The sequence below is a fragment of the Lepidochelys kempii genome, chromosome 3 (genome assembly GCF_965140265.1).
Source record: "Lepidochelys kempii isolate rLepKem1 chromosome 3, rLepKem1.hap2, whole genome shotgun sequence".
NCBI classification, from domain to species: Eukaryota; Metazoa; Chordata; order Testudines; family Cheloniidae; genus Lepidochelys; species Lepidochelys kempii.
In genome coordinates this window covers 134,231,322-134,251,656 of record NC_133258.1, presented here as the reverse complement: position 1 = coordinate 134,251,656, position 20,335 = coordinate 134,231,322, and the positions used below count along the sequence as shown (strand labels likewise).

At 42.3% G+C, this 20,335-nt stretch overlaps 1 protein-coding gene across 8 annotated transcripts in view; it reads right to left on the bottom strand.

Moving 5' to 3' along the window:
• GGPS1 (geranylgeranyl diphosphate synthase 1) overlaps window positions 1–20,335 on the bottom strand; it is a 63,095-nt gene that overhangs the window by 28,478 nt on the left and 14,282 nt on the right. Inside the window, exon 2 of one of the 8 annotated variants that reach the window (XM_073338141.1) lies at window positions 18,592–18,647. The exons of 6 other annotated variants lie outside the window; for them this stretch is intronic. Coding sequence is in view for 1 of the 2 variants with exons in the window: in XM_073338135.1 (XP_073194236.1) it covers window positions 6,420–6,639 (220 nt within the window). In the remaining variant the exon portion in view is untranslated. Of the gene's footprint in view, window positions 1–6,419; window positions 7,591–18,591; window positions 18,648–20,335 lie in introns of those variants that run through there. One more of the 8 variants, XM_073338135.1, reaches the window with a different exon arrangement.

The following is a 20,335-nucleotide window of genomic DNA, read 5'->3' as shown; positions in this document are numbered from 1 at the left end:
TGTACCCTCAAGCAATCAAAATGTGTGGTTTCAAAACAGCTGGCCAAGTTGATATACCTATAAATTCCTAAACATCAAAACTTCCCAGGCTTTTACTGGGGTTAAATTCCGTATTATCTACTATGAGCAGTGGCTTAGCTTTCTAAATAAATTATCCCAAGTTTCTACTATTGCTTTCATAAAAGGGTGATTAAATAAATCTCTTATAGGTCAAAATCAATGTTTAACCAGGGAATCAGGTGAATCTGATTTCTCAAAATGAAATCATTCTGTGTCTACCTGCTGCTTATTAGGGTTTGGCATTAGCCAGTACATTAGGTTTCTAATTTGACTAGCTTTATAAATGGTGCTTAATGTTTGATAGAATAAATAGTTTTTGCCATGGTTTCTAAACTAGACTGCTTAACCCTGGATTTCTTATTTCCTCAATTTAGTTTAATCAGGAATTGCACAGAACTAAAACCAAAACTGTTTGGAAAAGGATGTTAATTTAGGGTAAGATACTCATCTTAACTGATGCAATTTTGCATAGCTATAGAATTCTGTATTTTGACCAATTTTCCAGATATGTTTTGATACTCAAATCAATGGAGCATAATTATGTCTTGCTAGCTTTTAGGAATGTGTATTCCCAGGTATTTTACTGAAGTAGTTACCAATTTGTATTTGGAATTATCTTTCATATCTTTCCATAGATCAGAGAGCACACTTATGTCTAGGAGCTCTGATTTGCCAGTTTTTTAATATCCTGATGTTTTGCCAAACCTTAAGATTTCTTCTTGAAATTCTAGTAGCGTTAATACCATAACACCATCTGCATAAAGTTTACTTGTGTTCGTTATGGTAACTTTATTTATATTAGGATTATTTCTGACCAATTAGATGAACGACTCCATTACCATGGTATGAAGAGATGAATAATGACATCCGGGGGGTGGGGTGGGATGTGTGCGCGCACCAGAAAAAAGGAAAATTTAATGATAAATATCCAGTTAGTCTTACAGTAGACTATCGGTTGGAAAATAAGAAATCCAATTTTGAAATTTAGGGCCTAAACCAAAGCATTCTTTACTTACAAAAATAAGAGTTAAACTAGCATGCTGACTATTGCTCTGCAATGTTAAAGGTTTAACAGATGGTGAAATAATTTTTAAGACTGTTAGATCAATGTGTCTTAATCCTAGTTCTGTGTTATGCCAGGTTTATTATAGTATTAAAACACCAGGGTGTCTTTTTGATTTAATAAATGCATTGTGATGGAGACAAAGCCACAGGCAGAGCACCAAACACCACCAGAAGCTTATATTAACAGTTCACTCCCTCTCATGTCTTAAGAGTTCTAAAAGTTATTTATGGTACCTTTTTTCCCCTCAACATACTTCAGAAGAGAGATTTTAGCAGACAGTATAAAGGTAACAGGCCTGTTTTCCACACTACTGTCTTAACATTATTTAATATTGTAGTACTTATCACATCACATTTTCAATGTATTATGATGACTCTACAGTTCTGAGAGTCAACTAACGGTCAACCCTCTCCCTCAAAAACAAACAGGTTTTCACAGGTACACCAAACTCCTTCCAATATTCATATTTAAAAAACACATTACACCAAAAAAACCCTCTGGGCTACAGAGGGAAGTGAAAGTGTAAGGATCTGTGGACTATAACCTGGGACTGCCGATGTTCCACTGTGAGATCACGTGGAGCCACAGCCAGGGAGCACTATGGATCATAGGTGCCACAGGAAGTACCATGCAAGGAACCCAGGAGTGACAGTAGCCTGCAGATCTGAGTGGCCAAGTGCCCTATTTAATCTAGGAGGGTGCCCAAGGAAGTTGTCTGGGCAACCACACAGACTTTTGGCCTGTCGCAACTTCAGACCTCACCTCATCCCCCTCTCCGACCCCAGCTTGACTATGAACCTGACTCTTGCCTCCTGACTCCATCCTGGTGCTACCTCTAATTGGCATATGACTCTGACCCTGGCTTACTGAACCCGGCTCTAGGAATTCCTCCGACCCCTGCTCACCGACTACCATCCCTGATGTGCGGATCCTTGCTGAGCTGTAACTGCTAGGCCAGACTTCCTATGCCCCAGTCCTCTACAGAACGCAATTTCAAAGTCAACACATCCTGCTGGCTGCGTCCACTCTAAGCTTTTTCTGAAAAATCACCTAACTCTACTGGTAATAAGGAGCAGAAGACTAGTGTGAACTAGCCATTAATACTGGTGAAAAAAAACACTCCAAAAGAGGTGACCAACAGCACTAGGACCAATAGTTTAGTGCTTCTACTGTGGCTCATCCCAGTGGAGAGGACCTAATGCAAGATTTTTCAGGTGTGGCTCACTGCAAACAAGATCATAGTGCTTTCAGGAACATGGTGACAACCCTAGGTAACTTTCATACCAAGAAAGAACAGCTGGAGGCGGGGTAACATGTAGTTTTCTCCCAAATATCCAGCTTCCACGCTGTCATGCTTAACAAGAACTCCCTGTTGACGATGCAATTTTCACCATTTCTTTCTTAAACAATGGTAACTAATTTGGCACCATCTACACAACTTCCAACTTAGTTCCAAAAGAAAGTTAAAAGCTCCTAGGCTAAGCATACACTGCTAGAGAGCTGGAGAGTTCAGATTTGGGGATCGGGGGTAAAGAAGTAGACTTCAAAGAAAGGGATAAGAGTACCCGCAAAGGGAAATAAAATGGGTGTGTGCCTTTTTTGATTTATGATACAAAGCCTCAAGTTGGTTTTTAATGTTTTTAAATTAGAAGTGGCTCAGGTCTTGCCCATCATGTCTCCTCCTTTCCCACACCCACCAAAAAAAGATGAGAGAAACCATGCAAGTGAGGTATGATTGAGAAAAGATGTCTAAGAATTTACCATCACTCTCAACTGAAGACAGATATAGACTGAAGGTCTCAGAAAAAGCATACAAGTCCATAGCGAAACATCCAAGCCTTCTTTACATAAAATTTAGTGTCATTCTGTGCATGTAAATAACATTAAAATTGCAAAGTCAAACACATGCCAGAATTAAGGTTGCCTGTGCAACCTTAACTTGGCCCCTTTATGCATAAGAATACAGTCTAACTGCATATACTCCAAACCCTTGCCTCATTCAGTGCTCAGAATGGATCTGCTTTGGAGACGTATCATGGTGGTATAGCGCAGGAGGCTCTTGTCTGTAGGACCCCTACCTCATTCGAGGAAGTCAGGTGTGTATCTGTTGTGGCAACTGGAACAGGCAGGCCTAAGCCTATCCACAACTAAGGTCCAAGCCCCTCAACTGAGGCTGTTAAAATGCCCGTAGGAAAGATCAGACTGCTCAGGCAACAGAGAAACAATCATGGACACCAAAAGTTGGTCCAAGAAGGGGGCCAGATGCACACTGGAGGAGTGGGCCCACAAGATGTTAAAAAACGGGAAATGTAAATGTGGTCCAGCAGGGAGTGGGAAACAGATGATTAAAGTGTGTGTGTAGCATGAGCGGGTTCTCTGAGGCCTTCTCAATTAGAGACTCCAGAGGATGGGTAAGTATTGTCCTGCTTTGCTACCAGAGTCTTCTTGGCCAGCTCCAGCTGCTGGACCTTCTCCTGGAGTGTGGAAGTAGGAACAGCAGTCCCTCCTCCCCCTTTTAACAGAGGGAGTTGCTAGGCCTGTGACTCGCATTTGCCACACTTGCCTCCATTCCCCATCACCAGTCTCCAATCCTCATTGCTGTTTGGAAGTGGGCTCACAAGGCAAGGGCGATCAGATGGGGACCAGATAAATGAGGGATAGGAAGATGGGAAAAGGCAGTCTCCCCTCAAGATGAACTGGCTCCCTGACATTGCTTCAACCCAACCTTCTGAGTACCCCACCTGATTTAACAGCTGAGTGGTCTGTCAGCTCAGTTAGAGGCAACTACCCCAGTGCCAGGGTGGATTTGATTTAAATCAAATTTAAATTGTGATTTAAATCACTAGTCAGGAAGACTCAATATAATCGTGGATTGCTACATAGAAGTGCATTCTTGTTGGTTATAACCTTAATACATATTCTTCATGACTCAGAGATAGATGTAGGTTTCATTTTTAGAAGGTACACACTATACATTTTTAAAATGATTTTGAAAGCTTTTCAGATTAGTTTTACAGCTATATCAGAAAATGAACGATTGTTTGGTTATTTCATTTACCAAAGGTAATTGAAGCAGATTTATGAAGTCATTGGGAGGTGAACGATCTCCAATTCAACAGCTTAATCATTAATATTTAGAGGATTTTCTTGCCATGCTGTATTAAGAAGAGACCACCACCAGACAGACATTTAAATTGTTTTATTCAACTAAAACAACGTTATGTATTCTGGATTTTTTCCTTCAACAGCAAACATAATAAATATTTTAACAAAACAAGCATATGAATTTTTGAATTTTGTTAAACATTAAAGTACTTTAAAATCAGGGTTGTTTGTTAAAATTGTTTTTAACTAAAATAATTTTTTTTTTTTTAAACCCAAGAATTAAAATAGACAATGTCAGCCAGGTCAACATGAGAAACTTAAAATACTGGCTTCTGCAGCTAATTCAGTCGTCTTCACCTTCATTTTCCTGTTTGTTCATAATCTGGAAAAGTAAAACAAGCTTGCCTGCTTTTTCAGGACCTAAACAATTTCTCAATTTGTAATGAATTCGTCCAAAGGAAGAAAATATTCTTTCTACACCAGCAGAAGCAGCGTTAAAAAGGGAGACCACCACTTCAACAGTCTCTGAATCCAAAGTGCTCAAGTGACTTCCACCAGTTCACTGGTGTGACTTTCTTTAAAAGAAACGTATTTCTTGAATGGTTCACCCTTAGGGCTGAAGTTTATTATAGTTGGATGGATGGACTGCTGGATGTCCATGTCATAGCCAACTCCTCTTCTTCAGCAGTTAAGGTTTGACTCTGATACAGAGTATTGAGAATATTTGCAAGAAAATGAGCTGAAGATAGTGCTTGTCCCAGTCGTTTTTTAAAATGCTTGTAATTGAACTCTGTCATTGCATATTTCTCTTTTTAAGAACTCACTCAGTTCCTTCCAAAATTTCAACAGCGTCAGCAATAAAACAGCTATTTCCCTGCATTTTCTTCAAGGCTACAGAAGTAGGCTTCAGGGTACCCAGCAGGTGTTCAACATTTCTCTTAAGCCCAATGTTGAGATCTTTGTGAACAAAATTGTGAAAAAATAAGTGGCATTGTCACAGCCAAACTGTCAGATTAGGCCAGTTCTTGATGTAGTGCTCAAAACAGTCCACTACGGAGTTCCATCGCATGTCTTGTGGGACAGTTAACAACCACTCTGCAGCAGTTAGCTACAGAAGTATTCTGCAATTTCAACAATATTAGCCTTTATTTCTGGAACACTGAAGTCTTTGGCTAGGAGGTGCATCAAATGAGCACTGCAATGAGAGTAGCTTGGGACTCTCTTCTAAATTTCGTCTCATCTTTGATATATTTGCAGCATTGTCTGTGACCAACCTGCGTACCAGACATTTGAATTTTTTTCCCCCAAGTTTGTTATAGCTTTTACTGCTACTTCTTGTAAGTATTCTGCTGTGTGCGCATCCCTGATGTATCAATTGTTTCTGTAAGGAAGACATTCCCTTCTGTTACACAAGCACATACAACAGGATTGTGGAAAATGCTCCACCCATCAAGACTCAGGTTAACAATTTCACCCTCTAGACCTTTTGCAAACTGCTCAATTTCTCTTTCACACACACTGTATCCAGCAATTTGCCTGTGACACCAGCTCTGCTGGGTGGACTGTATCCTGGTCTTAATGACTGAACCATGTTAATGAAGTGTGGGTTCTCAATCATACGGAAAGAACAGCTTATTGCATAAACAAACAGGGCAATTTTTCCAATCAATCAATCACCTCTTTTTGTAATCTGCTGGTTCTTATCACAAGATTATCTATGGGTGGTTTTTTTTGGATGATGGAGTTTTTTCTCCTTTTTGCTACAGGTGACATACTATGGCTATGTAACATACATCATGTGACTGAAACACTCTCACTGGCAGATAACTCTGAAACTATAGAAAATGGTGATCTTGAAGGTTGATAATCTTCAGAATCCTGTAGGTTGACGATGGATTCTCCTAAACAAAATAAGTCAATGCAGTTATTTAATTACCACCATACTGCTCATTTAGTATCACTCATTGCGTTCACTGACACTCAGTGCTACTTTAGAGGTGAAATTGTAAAAGGAAGATCTGCCTATTTCAGCTATTTTTTAATCACAACTGCATTTAAAATGATAGTACCACAGAGTAACAACTGTATTTTTTGCTCAAACATGAGAATTCAAGAATGGCCAAGAAGGAAGACAGGCAGTCCTTAAGAAGGAAGTATGAAACAAAAAAAAAAAAAAAAGTTTACCAACCTGAAGATCCTGCATGTTCAGACATGTTCCTTTCATCATCTTCAAAGCAGTTTTCTCCTGAGAAGGAACACTTCTCATAATGTTGTTTCATTCGGACAACCAGGGCTTGCATTTCTTTGTTGCACTGTTTGCATTTTGCACGCATGCCGGTCTTACCCACAGGTAGAGGAATTTCATTAAAAAATTCCCAAATTGGGTCTCTCTTACAGCCTGCAACCATTATAGGTTTTCCCTTTGAGTGAGAGAATGGTATGGTAGATCCCAAATCAATGAAGGCTACACTGAAAGACCACAAGACATCTGGAATATGCTTCTCAAACAGTTTCACATTTGTTTCTACTGCCTGTCCACCCCTTCTCACATTTATCTCCAGACTTCTTCTCTTTGTCCAGATCTATTTGTCCAAATCTTCTATTCACTGAACTTTTTGAAAAGTTTGCACTTTTAGAGAAAGGTAAGAGATTGACTCCGTGTACACAAATTTGCAGAGGGACAATAGGGTTGAGGTCTGTTATTTCTCACCTCTATATATATTTATTTTAAAACATTATTGCTGTTAACAAGCATGTTATCTCTGGAGACAAAACCAGAGTTTGAGAACTGCAAAACTAAGCATCTTTGATGGTATCTTCTAGACTGAGCACTGAGTTCCATTGGGTAGATAGAAAGATTAACCTAAATAATACAGAAGCCACTGGAACCCCATAAAATTGGGTCCCTAATCCATAAGCTATTGGAACTCATTTACAAATTTTTTTCTTAAGCATTACATGAATATATTCTCATATGACAGAATTAGAATTTATAATCCCTATTCCATGATGAAATATCTTTGAGCTATAACATATCTTAATTAAAGCTATCTTTTGATAAGTTTTCCTCAAAAAAAATCCAGTTTTGATTTTTTTTTAAAAAAAAGCATTGATTTTTATCCACTCTGCCCAGTGCCTAAATTGGATTTGTCAGACACACAGGAGGAGGGAGAACCAAGCAGTTAGGGTCACTGGTGGTGGAAGGGCCAGCACCCTCCTGCGTGTTAGGGGTGCCCAGCATCCTTTGTCAGGCCAAGGCAAGGGTGGCCAACCTGAGCCTGAGAAGGAGCCAGAATTTACCAATGAACATTGCCAAAGAGCCACAGTACCATGTCAGCAGCCCCCTGCCCTCCAAATCAACTCCCCCCGACCCGCTCTCAGCACCTCCCACCCATCGGCAGCCCTGCCAATCAGCGCCGCTTCCTTCCTCTCTATCAGCTGTTTCACAGCGTGCAGGAGGCGGGGGGGGGGAAGATGGAGGAGAAGGAGCAGCGAGGGCACTGCATGCTCAGGGGAGGGGGCAGGAAGGAATAGAGTGGGGGTAGGACCCGTGGCAGAGCCAGGGGTTGAGCAGTGAGCACCCCCCAGAACATTGGAAAGTTGGCACCTACAGCTCCAGTCCCAGAGTCAGTGCCTATACAAGGAGCCGCATATTAACTTCTGAAGAGCCGCATGTGGCTCCAGAGCCACAGGTTGCCCACCCCTGGGCCAATGGACAGTTATCTCCAGACACGCCCCAAAGCCTGGCAGAAAAAAAAAAGCAGTGAATGAATCCAGTAGAAGAAGCCCTGATAGAGTATTACAAAAGACCCCTCCAGATTCCCCCTGCCACTCTCTACCAGTAGCACCTGGGAGGATTACTCGCCAGTAGAACAAAGGCACGCAACAGAGGATGGGATCCTTGCAACCCAGGGGGAGGGGAGTCCTGGGAGAGGTGTTTTCCCAGGGATGCAAGAGAAAGCTAAAAAGGTAGCACTGAGGAGGAAGGACAGGACAGAGCTGAGGGCCACCCTTACAGCCAAATCCTCTAAGGACTTGAGAGGAACAAAGAGGCCCCCACCCAAAATGCCTCTCTCCACAACTTTGTGGACTGCCCGAGATGGAGGTGGTGGTGGGGGCCATAGTGGTGGTAGCGGTGAATGGAGGAACAATGGATGGCAATGGGACAGTAGTCACCTAGGTACATGCCTGGGGTTGAACGGCAGATGCTCCCACAGCCGGTAAAAGGGACAATGGGGTTGAGGTGGGTGGGAGATGTGGTAGCAGCAGCCATTGCAGATTTCTGGGTAGAGCTTGTTCTTGCCTGGCCCTCCTTGCTGATTAGAGGGGACTCTGCCAGTGGTGATGGTTTGGCAGGGGGTCCCTGCCTGTGCCTTCTGCTACAGGAAGTGCTGATGGTGCTGGCAGAACTGTTATTGATAGCCATGGGTAGGGCCCTACCAAATTTACGGACCATTATGGTTAATTTCAGTCTTAGGATTTGAAAATTGGTAAAATTTCATGTTTTCAGATTTTAAATCTGAAATTTCACAGTGTTGTAAGGGGGGGGGGAGGGGGTCCTGACCCAAATACAGAGTGCAGGGGGAGTGGGTGGCGGGGGTCACAAACCTGTTGCAGGGTGGGTGTGTGAGAGAGCGCACGCGCGCACACCATAGGATTGCCACCCTCACTTCTGGGCTCTGAAAGGCAGCAACTGCAGAGCTTCCTGCAGCCGCAGGAGGTTCCTGGAGGTGGAGGTGGGTGTAATCTCTTCTGTGTTGTAGGAAATGCCCCATCCAGGAGCTCCTTGCTGTTAGTCCTGGCCGGCTTGGAAGAAGCAAGACACTGCAGACACATGGGGAGGGGTCACTGTACACAGTGCATCCCCCTTCCAGATGCAATTAGCAGTTTATTTTGGTAAAATAAAGAAAAGTCATGTGAACTCGACAGAATTTATTGACACTTTACAGCAACAAACTACGCTCAGGGCTCAACTCCCTGATTGGTAGATACAGCAACTGGAGACTGCTTTGTAGGGTAGAGAGCTCAATTGGTAGCCTCAAACTTGAGAGTCACAGCCTTAAGTTAACAAAAACATGTGAAACACAGTTCTGGTTTCAAATGTCTTTGATTTAATGTCAGCATAGAGCATCCAGCAACTGTCTTTCTTCATTCCCTGTCTCTGTACTGAAAACACCTGCTCGCGTTTAGACACTGCTCTCTCTGCATCCACAGTTTGTTGGAATTGTCAGACAGCCCTTAGCTAGCCTTGCAAGATGGGGGATTCTGCGGAGTTCCAAAACTGCAGTACAGGTAAATTACAAAAATATTGCAAAAGAAGCAGACTAAGTAGGCATCTCCAGCCTACAATTCTTATCAAAGCCAGGAATTGCATTAAGTGAGGTTAAATACACCATCAACAGATGCATTTGTGCAGGGTCAAAAATACATACTGCTTTTAGGAACCTTACTGCAGGTTGTGAAACTTCTGAGCCATTTTTGCTACATTGCTTGACTCTTCCCCGTAGTAGTAGTATTGTTTGAGCTTCTTTGCCATGCAAGAATACACCTGCTGAGCACTGCCATTTAACTCAGCATTGTCAGAGCGGTTTTCATTTGACTGTGCTTCAGCCCAGAACAGCATGTACATCCATTACTTTGTTGTATGCTTGGTAAATTGTGACATGTCGAGATTCAAACCAAATGATTAAGTCCATGAGTCCTGTGGCATTCTTGGCAACAAACTGAACATCCTCTTTCAGCTGAGCATCATTTAGAATGGTTGACAGTTTTGTTAAAACCTGTGTTTTCAGTGTCAGCTCTTCTGAGAGGAGCTCAGACTAGTACTTCAGGTGAGCTGCATGGTATTGTACAGGCCAAAACTGAATCCCAACAAGTAATTACTGGCTCTGGGGGAAGTGCAATTTTTTGTTCCCCAACTTCAGTCATGTTTGCAATGTGCTGCCTGTATTGAAGTTTGAGGTTAGGGTAGTGTTTAAATATCTTTTTAATATAGCTGACCAGTTTATTACCTTTACCAAACTTGCATCTGCACAGCTCACTGACAAGATAAATTATACGTGCATTACATGTAATATGGACAGCATTTGGCATTAGATCTCAGAGAGCCAATTTGAAAGATTGGCAAAGTATCTGCTTTCATAAGTGACAATGCAGCTTGTGACAAAGTTTGCACTGTATTTTGAAACTGTTAATTATCGCTTGAGAAACTGTAGTGTAGTTAAAAGCCCGCAAATAAATGCGGTTGGTGAGCACTGTTAGCTTTCTTGTCTATACATCTTTGATTTTTATTTCTGACAAGGCCAAAAAGAACATGTAGTACGTAGTTGTCTTGCTCATCTGAAATAATTGCAAAAGACTCCCATGAGTTAATTTGACTTAATCTCCTCAAAAGCCTTTGGAAGCAAAAGCCTTTGGAAGGTAGTTCTGTCATAGCTTATTCGCACTTGGTAAGTGACCAACATTTTGTACATTCTGTTGTATTAACTCATGCAGCTTTGGGTGATCAAGATTTCCAACCATATATTAGCACTTGCAAATGCATGCACAAGTTCCATTCTAGCTAAATGATGGGTCTCCGAGCTCTATTGTTTTCTTAAAAGAAGATTTTTTTTAAAAACCTTTTTGTGTACAATGTCCCCTCCCCAGGCAGCTGCAAAGGGAGCGGGACAGGAGGTGAATGAGGATGAGGGGGTGTGGAGCTATCTGCAGCCAGGAGAGATACCCAAGAGCAGTCCTGCAGAGAAAGAGGAAGTCCTGTCCTGCTCCAGCTCTGCCTGGATTAAGCAGCTAGGAGCCCTCTGCTTGGGCACTCCCAGCAGCACAGGGAAGATCAGACCCACTTCCTGGCGCCTCCAACAGCTGCAGGAACTTCTGGGTGCCTCCCCTTGCTGCAGCCCCAGAGGAGGGTCTGGTCTCCTCTCCCCCCCACAAATACCTGTGGCTGTACAGGGGGATGGACAATTCCTGTCCCTCCCCAGCCCAGATGGAGCTCGGAACCACCTTTGCTGGGGCTCTCCTAGCACCAGGGGGAGATCCAATTTCAAGGTCCATGACGCGTTTCACGGCCATGAAATTGATAGGGCCCTAGCGCTAGAGAAAAAAGCCAAGGTAGGTTGACAGAGGTGGCCAGGGATTTCCCCCCCTTCCCTCAGTCTCTCCCACCAGATAGACGAAGGTGCCAGAGCAGAAGCCTCACCCATTGCTGGGGTCCACCAAGCAACGGTGGTGAGAACAGCCACGGAAGGGGGAAGAGAGAGAGAGAGAAGGAAATATTAAAAAAAGGGGTGAGGAAAACGGATCTTACCCACTCCTCTCAATGGGACTGCACATGCAGGGAGGAGAGAACGAATGGAAACTAGAAGTAGTAATCAAACTCATGAAAGGGAGAATGGGGATTTACAGTCAGCACTGGGGAGCAAAAAAATCTAGCTCTTTGAGGTGCACTGTAAGGGGTGTATAAGTAAGTTGAGGGGGTGCAATAAATGGCGAGATAACACAAGGGCAGGGAACACACATGGGGAGAGCGAGGCCAGCTGAGGCAGTAGGCAACAAAGAGCAAGGGAATAGCTCAGACAATGAAATGTGGGAGAGGGAACAACAAGGGGGACTGTGATGTGGTGGGGGAGATCAGGAGCAGTGAACCACGGGGTGGGGATGGGGGGACTGGACTTGTGGACAGGCAGGGGGAGAAGAGGGCCCATTAGCCCAACAGAGCGAGGGAAATCTGAGGAGGAGCACATGTGCACCCACGTGAGCTTGCCTAGTAGGTAGGTAGGTAGGTAGGTAGGTAACTGCAGCCCCAGGGCAAGTGGAGACAGGCAGGTGGTGAGCAGACTCAATGTGGGAGTGGACAGAGGGGTCCAACATACCTCCTCCTGCCCTCCCAGCAGCAACAGCAAGCAGCCTCTTCCTCCAGCAGCAATGGGAAAAGGAAGTCCGTCCAGAGTGACAAGCACATCATGTCACTTTTCACAGGGGGTCACTAATTCTGTATCCAAATTGATACTTTATAGAGTCTTACTCGCAGGAGTTTTGGCACTCACAGCTGCAAATGAAGTCAATGGAGCTGTGCTTTGAACACAAAATGCCATATAATACTACGTACTCCAAAAACCTCAGGTCTGTGTCTCAAACAGGTCACCCAAGTTTAGTGGATACTGTTAAACTTAAGCTTTCTGTACTTCAACTCCCCATTTGTAAAATGGGGATACTACTACTCCCTTTCCCCATCCCGATCTCACAGGGAAAATAAATTGATCAATGTTTGTGAAGCACTCAGCTCTTACACTGATGAGCACCATGGAAGAGCCCACAATGACGTAATTCTGTACTGGAAGAAGGGTTTGAATAACGTGCTGAAAATAAGAGACCTAGAGTCACATATCAAACAATGAAAACAAGAAGATACATGTCCACTGTGGTGTTCAGGATAATCCTGTTCACTAAGTCAGGCAATCACATGTAGGAGAAGCAGCGTGTTCAGTGTGCACAGAATCTTTGGCGATTTTAGCAGCTAAAAATCTTAAGGCTTCTATGAGCATGTTTAAACAGGTTTTCCCAAAGGCTTCTAACTTGGTCAAGTTTGGGTGGATTGTCAGAGGATCAGTAAGAGGCATATCCCTGACACAAAAGCCATCCACCAGCCAAATTTTAAGTCCCTGCTCCGAAGCATGTGGACTTTAGAGCTTATCAAAAAAAGTAAATCAGAATTTTTTGAAATGGTAGAAAAGCATATTTTTCCTTAGCCTTTTTTCACAAACAGGTGAGTTGTTTTTGGCTGAAATTTTCAAAAAACTTAAGCCTGAAGTACACAGTTTCATCCCAAATGGCTTAAGTTTGGACAAAAAAATAAGCAACTGAGAACAGTCTTATAATGGGAAGGGTTGGGCAACTTTAGGTAGTGCTACTAGCCCCACCATAAGTAGATCCCCATAGAAGCAAATCTGATATTCTCAAAATCCTTCACAAAAAAAAAAAAGTACAATATCAAAGGTTAGTAGGACTAAAAAGTTGTCAAGAGCACTTCTTCAGTATGTTACATTTACTTTGTAGTCTGGAAGCCAGTGATGATGCCAAGGGGTAGCTGGCACCTCCCTCTCACCCAAAAATATTTTTTACCCCTTCCGCCTGAAGAAACAGAATAGTAAGGGAACAAACCGCTTCTGCTGCTGTGGTATATGAGGTGTGACTGTGGAAGTGATTAGCGAAATACAAACAGGTACTTTCTTATTTCAGAACAGAAGACTGCTGCTGAAATGCACAGCCTACAGGACACACCATCTGAAGTGAGATTTAAACGGATGACCATTCCTTTGTCCCTGCTTGGCTGGGGAATATCTCTGAAGGCTATGACACTGCAATTCACAGACAGATACCTTGTCTTCCTCTCCCCACCCCAGCAAACAGAAGTCAGAGGAGTTAGCTGGGAGACAAGCTGCTCTCAGCCTGGCCAGATCCCTTAGGTACTGGGCCAGGCCCGGGGCAGTCCACACGCAGGGGGGCAGGTGCAGTTACACCCTCCCACCCCCCAAACTAGCCCAAAACAGTAGCTTCCAACAAGAGGGGCCTGGGACCCACCTGTGAGACCCTCGTTTCTGTACACAACTGAAGGAAAAAAAAAAGCACATGGTCACTGACAATTTCAGAACTTTTCTGAAAACAAAATTCAAAGAAAAGCAGCTACTCTAAAATTTGCCTAGACTCACCTTGAACTTCAGAAATAGGCCTAACTTTGGAAAAACCAACAGAGAGCACTCTATCAACATAATCTCTGAACTCTGTACCTTAGGCTATGTCTCTACTACAGCTGGGATCAACTCTCTGAAATCAATCCACTGGTGGATTTAGCGGGTCTAGTGAAGACCTGCCAAATCGACAGCAGATTGCTTTTCAGTTGACCCCTGTACTCTAACCCCAACGAGAAGAGTAAGGTAAATCGACGGGAGATTTTCTCCCATCAATCCTGCATAGTGTAGACCCCGCAGTAACTCGACCTAAGGTACGTCAACTCCAGCTATGTTATCCACATAGCAAAGGTTGACTTACCGCAATAGTGGAGACATAGGTTGTACCTTAAAAGAATCGGAAGTAGAACGTTCAGCATCAGATTCACCACCAGACGAAGATAATGTGGAAGGAAACGATTGGGTAACATGGTGAACAGAAGCTGAAATGGAACCCAGCTGATAAGGTAAATCCCAGGGAATAAGATTCCACCAGGACCAAGTTATATTGTGCAAGTTGTATCTGATGGCCCAAAGCAAACACACTTAAGATCTTATCCTCAAATAAAATACAAGAACGAGTGTAAGCAGTTTCAAAAGAGCAGCTTGGTTCATGTTCACGGATTGAATGTCGCAAAATACCAAATGCAGCTTCCTGCTTCCCATGCAGATTTTTTTCCAACCTCCACTGTGATAGAAAAATCTGTGTTTATTTGTAATGGCTTCAGCAACTGAAAAAAAAAAGCTCTGGAAAAAGGATACAGGACTCTAACATGAAAATGGAATCACAAGAGCTGTCAAGTGGTATAGGTAGACTTCATTCAGTCAAAAGATGGTCTTTCAGTTCAGTCACAAATTACTGACCCGCGTTTGCTTTACTGCAAGAGAACTGCATGTATATTAAAGTTGTGGCAGATGTCCTGCAACTAACTGCAGTCTGGGGAATTGCTGAAAAAGAGAAAGCAGCAACGACAAGGGCAACTTCCTCCAGCTCCCAACGCTAACAGCCAAATACAATGATGTGTTAAAGAAAACAAAAAGTGAACCATGCGATGCAAAATACACCCATTCATCAATACAATATGAAATAATTCAACATTTCTGACATTATATTTGAATGCATAAGCCAAGAAGTGAAAGAGGCTAATATTTTCTCTATATTGGTTGACAAAATTAAGAATGTTAGCAAAGCAGTTGCGTTGAGATACTATCTGCATAGCACTGTATGACAGATTTTTTGGTTTCCATCCTGCCAAGTCATCTGATGCAAAATCTTTAAATATGGGAAGAACACTTTGTCAGTGTGGTACTGATATACAGAACTGCATTTCTCAGACTTACGATGGTGCCAATGGTATGAGTGGAAATTTTAGCGTGCAAGTTCCTACGGGAAGTAGTATGGCAAACATTACACATTCACTGTTTCAACAACAGGCTCAATATAATTATTGCTGATGTATGCAAAGAAAACAAAACACTGGATTCCCCCATCCTGGATCAGATATACTCACTAAATTCACAGCCTTTCAAAAAGAAAGCACAACCCAAAGTTTCAGAATTGAAGTTGAGACACTCAATGAGCATGACAAGTTTCTGCTTGTAACGCTGTGAAAAAGACAGTTTAATCCATTCTTGTGTCACCAGCTGTATCAAGAGGTGACAGGGCAGTGGATGCACAAGGTGTTAGTTCAGACTGACTTTATTGTCCTCCTTTGGAAAACTGAACTTCTTAAAGTTACCTGACTACCTGCAAGCAGCTAAGTGTGACTTGTCTCAGGTATGCTTATCTGTGAACATTCATATCAGTGAATTTCTGAACATGAGTGATCTGGAAGAGGCATCTGATGAAATATGGAATCAAGTCATTACAAATCGCTTAAGAAAATGCTTTCAAGCTGCCTGAAGTTTGGGGAGTACAGAGCTGTGTATGAAAGTTGCCTAAACCCTCAGGAATACATTTTGTCTGAAGTATCAAGTGAAGAATAATCCCTTCTAGATAAAGAAGGTTTCAAGGTTACACACCTTTTTGACAATGCTTGATCAAATAATTGGAGAACTTAAAAAAAAAGATTTTCTGAAAATAAATCTGTTCTTGTTGGTGTTAGGTGCCTTAATCCAAAGTATGAAAACTATGACTTTCTAAAATTGAAGCCATTTCAAGAACACTTCAGATGCGATATAAACAGTGTGGAGACAGAGGCAAGACTCTTGCCAAAACTAACTGAATGCTATGTAGAGAAGGGAAGACTTACGAGACTGACCGTTTGTTGCAGCTATTAATTTTTGGAATAAATACAAACTTGCCTTCCACAAACTACACAAGTTATGTGTGACTGGTAGGATTACTCCTCTGTCAAGTGCTGCCTGTGAAAGAATATTCTCATGCCTTCCACGCATGAAAGATTACCTGAGGAACTGCATGACAAGTGACCGGCTAAGAGACCTGGCTACTAAAAAACAAAGTTGAAGTCTCTTGAACTGAAAAGAGCTGTCGACAGATTTGCTGCTGCTCACCACAGGCTCATTAAACTTAAGAAGGTAAATACATTGTCAGACATTTATCCCCATTCTATAAAGTGTGTGTAATAAAGTCTTTGCTCCCCCAATAATGGTTTGTCACCCCCCTGCTCCTCAAACTAGTTATACTAGAGTTGCCCCTGCTGGAAGCATGTGTAATTCTGTGGATATGTTAATGATAGAAAGGTAAAAGATGTCATTTGATTTGTTTAACAAAAAAAAAAACCCAACAATCACAATTTCAAATGATGTCATCCCCTGTGGGCTGGCAGGAAGGGGGAAGAATGAGACCCATCTCTACCGCAGCTCCCCACTCCAGGTCCTTCAGCTGGAAATTTTGATAATACAATGTCATTGGAAATGGACTAACTGCAGTTTCATTTGAAAGCCCTTTCTCCCACAAACACAATGGTACCAAACATGACAAACCTAGAACAATTCCATAGATATAGATGAGAAAATGTTTATGAATGTTTTTTAAATTATACTTTAATGCAGGCACAAACATACAGTTAACACAATACTGTCAGTTGAGGGCCACAGTTTATCAGTTAATCCTCAGAACACGATGCCAGGTTTTTTTGTTTTTTTTTAAAAAAAGATTACTATAATGGAAAAAGTGCTTTAAGTTTATTTTCTATCAGTAAAAAAAGAAGCAATTCAGTATACTGATCATCATCTTAGTATACTATGCCAAGAGCTGTAATGAGGCACTGGTTAAAATGTCAACATTCAGCCAGAAATTAGTAGAATCCATCCACAAAAAGTATGCAGAGTTACAGAAACATATATTTCATAAATACAATGCTAAAATAATTTAAAATTCCCTATTTTTAAGCATCACTGGGAAGATGGAACACTGACTAATAGCTGAATCTTTAAAGAATACCACTCCAAAGGATCTGGTTAAAAAACAATGCTCGGTGGCACATCATATGCTATAACAAGCACACCCACAAACTGAATTTGGAAGGTTGGAGAGGAAGTACACTGAGCATCCAGGAAAAAGTCAAAGAGGTCAGGAAAGTGCTAGCTGTGAGCGAGACTTGCCTTATACTAGGTCTCATGGCATGAGTTTCAAGAATACCTGCTTCTTGAAGGCAGCCATTAAGCACACTGTCAACATGTGTAACAGGTGAGAAACAGCATGAAGCAGTCACTCTTGTTAAACCAACAGCCACTTGTAATGGTAGATTACACATATACCCATACATGCATCCTGCCAACCACAACTCCTCACCTCACTGATTGCTCTGGTCACTCAGAAAAACTGCTACCAACAAGGGGGGCATTTATACTTATCAACTGGGCAAGTTATCAGAATGATAACACTAACAGTAACAGAATGACACTGGGTGATTGAGTGCATGCAAAATTATCCTCCTTCCTCAGGCTTACGTGAGTCTTGGACAATGGACTGATCAGATCATTTATGTATGAAATACCATGAGCTCACAAATAAATCCTTCAGCTAATCAAATGCTCTTATGCAAACACCAGATGCTCACTAGCCTGCGTATGTTTGGCCAGCTACTTACTTTGTACAGAACTTTGCAGTGCAGACAAAGATCAGCATGATGTTTTAGCAGCGGTGCCCCTGATGAAAATGACACCGACGACTACTTTGATTAATAATGTTTTCAATCCTCCATGTCAAGGCTGCCTTCCCTAGGATTAGCCAAAACCAATGGGTTTATGTGACCAATGCACTGCTGTGTTAAAGCATAACTAAAAAAAGAAAAAAAGTTGATTTTTAAAGTTTCTCAAATATCTATATAATTGTTCTAGGATTGTCATATTTGGTACCATGGTGTTTATGGGAGAAAGTGCTTTTGAATGAGACTCCTCTGAACCCATTTCCGACAACACTTATCAAAATTTTCACCAGCCAGAGGATGCGAAGCTGGGAGGAGTAGGGGGAACTCTTCCCCCTCCATGTCACAAAGGAGGACACCATGGAAATGATGATTCTGTAGATTTTTACAGGTCAAATGACAAATCCCTTGCCTATGGAATGAGGTTTTACTATACTATGCTCCCAGACTATTGTTATATCAGTGTGTTCTACAGAGTAGAAATGGAATCATATATACATATAAATAAATAAAAAAAACATACTTGATCAGACCTGCAGTCCACTTAATCCTGTATTCTGCAGTGGCCAGGTCCAGATGCTTCAGAGAAAGATGCAAGAAACCAGATAAAAGTGGGACCAGCTGCACCTCATGAAGATCTCAACCTAGTCTCTAGGGTATTTAGAGACAAACCCTGAGCCATGAGGTTCTCTCTTCCAGAACTCTAAAAGGAGAGAAACTAAAGATCTCTGGATATTCTTGTTACCCATATAATTGTCCAAAACTAATATGAAACCTTCCTGTCCTCAGTGACATCCTGTGGCTACGAGTTTCACAGTAATTACATACCAAGTGAGAAAGCATTTCCTTATTATAGAATTTGTCACATTTCAATTTCATTGAATGCCCATTTGTTTTAGGAGACCAGGACCTTCTGTTCTCCTGATCTACCTTCTCTAGATTTGTTATATCAATTCTAGTCTAAGGTACATAATCCTTGATTTTTCAGTCTTTAAGTGAGAAGTTTTCCATACCCCTAATCATTCTCATTAAACTTTCTTTGATCTCCCTCCTTTAAGATGCAGTGACCAGCACTGCCAAAGTATTCTAGATAAGGGCATCAACAACTGATTTATAGTGCTATTATATTTTCAGAATTGTTTTTCATCCCATTCCTTACACATATTGAAATTGCCTTTTTGATTGCAGCTGCACATTGATCAGAAATCTTTATTGAGCTGTCCATAATGATGTCAAGTTTCTTTCCCGACTGGATACTGTTTAGAACTCTCTAAGGTATGTGAGTAATATTCCACACACTCCTAAGTTTGCATTACTTTGCATTTATCAACATCGAACTTCATCTGCTGCTAAGTTGCCCATTCAGTTAGCTTAGTTAGGGTCCCTCTGAAGTGTTCTCTGGACTTGACTAACCTAAATAACTATCATCTGAAAAAGGTTTTCTACCTCACCATGCATCCTTCTTTCCAGGAAATTATTAAAGTGTATGGTAACACAAAAGAAAGGAGGCAGCAAAGCAGATGCACAAACAGAGCTGTGACACTCTGCCTGCTTCTTCCATGCTACAATAGAACCTCAGAGTTACGGACACCTCGGGAATGGAGGTTGTTCATAACCCTGAACAAGACACTATGGGATGCTCCTCAGGGCAGACTGCTTGGAGCAAGGGCTCACAGCTCTGCCTGGCAAGTGGGAGTGGGCAATGGCAGCTGGTTCTAGCCCCCTGCGCTACACGGGTGATGAGGCACCCTGGGGCACTGCAGCATCAGTGGGCGCACAGTGCAGGCTGTGGCCCTTTAAAACTGAGCCGCTCCTCTAGAGCGTAGCGTGCAAGCAGGAGTTCAGGCTTCAGTAGCTTACATTCCAGGCCAGGTTTCAGTAGCAACTTGGGAAGTTTCTTTCCTGAGCTCTGAGCTTGCAAGCTTGTCCCCCTTCCAGCCAGTGGGGGAAGAGGGGAAAACAGCGTTCACCACCTCTTACCTGTAAGTGGCTGCCCCACGCTGTGGCGAGTATGGGGTGGGGACACAGCCCAGATGTGCCTACCTTTAAGATACTGTACTGCATTGTGCCTGTATTGCATTTGCTGGTTTGTTTTTTATCTCTTACTTCTTACTTCTGTTTTTTGTCTCTTACTGCTTACTTCTGGTTCCCCATGGGTGTCTGGTTGACCAGTCAGTCTGTATCTTTCAGGTTCTACTATACTCTGCTCATGTCACTGACAAAACCAGTCATCTCTTCCATAGATAGAGGACTGCAGTCCGAGATGG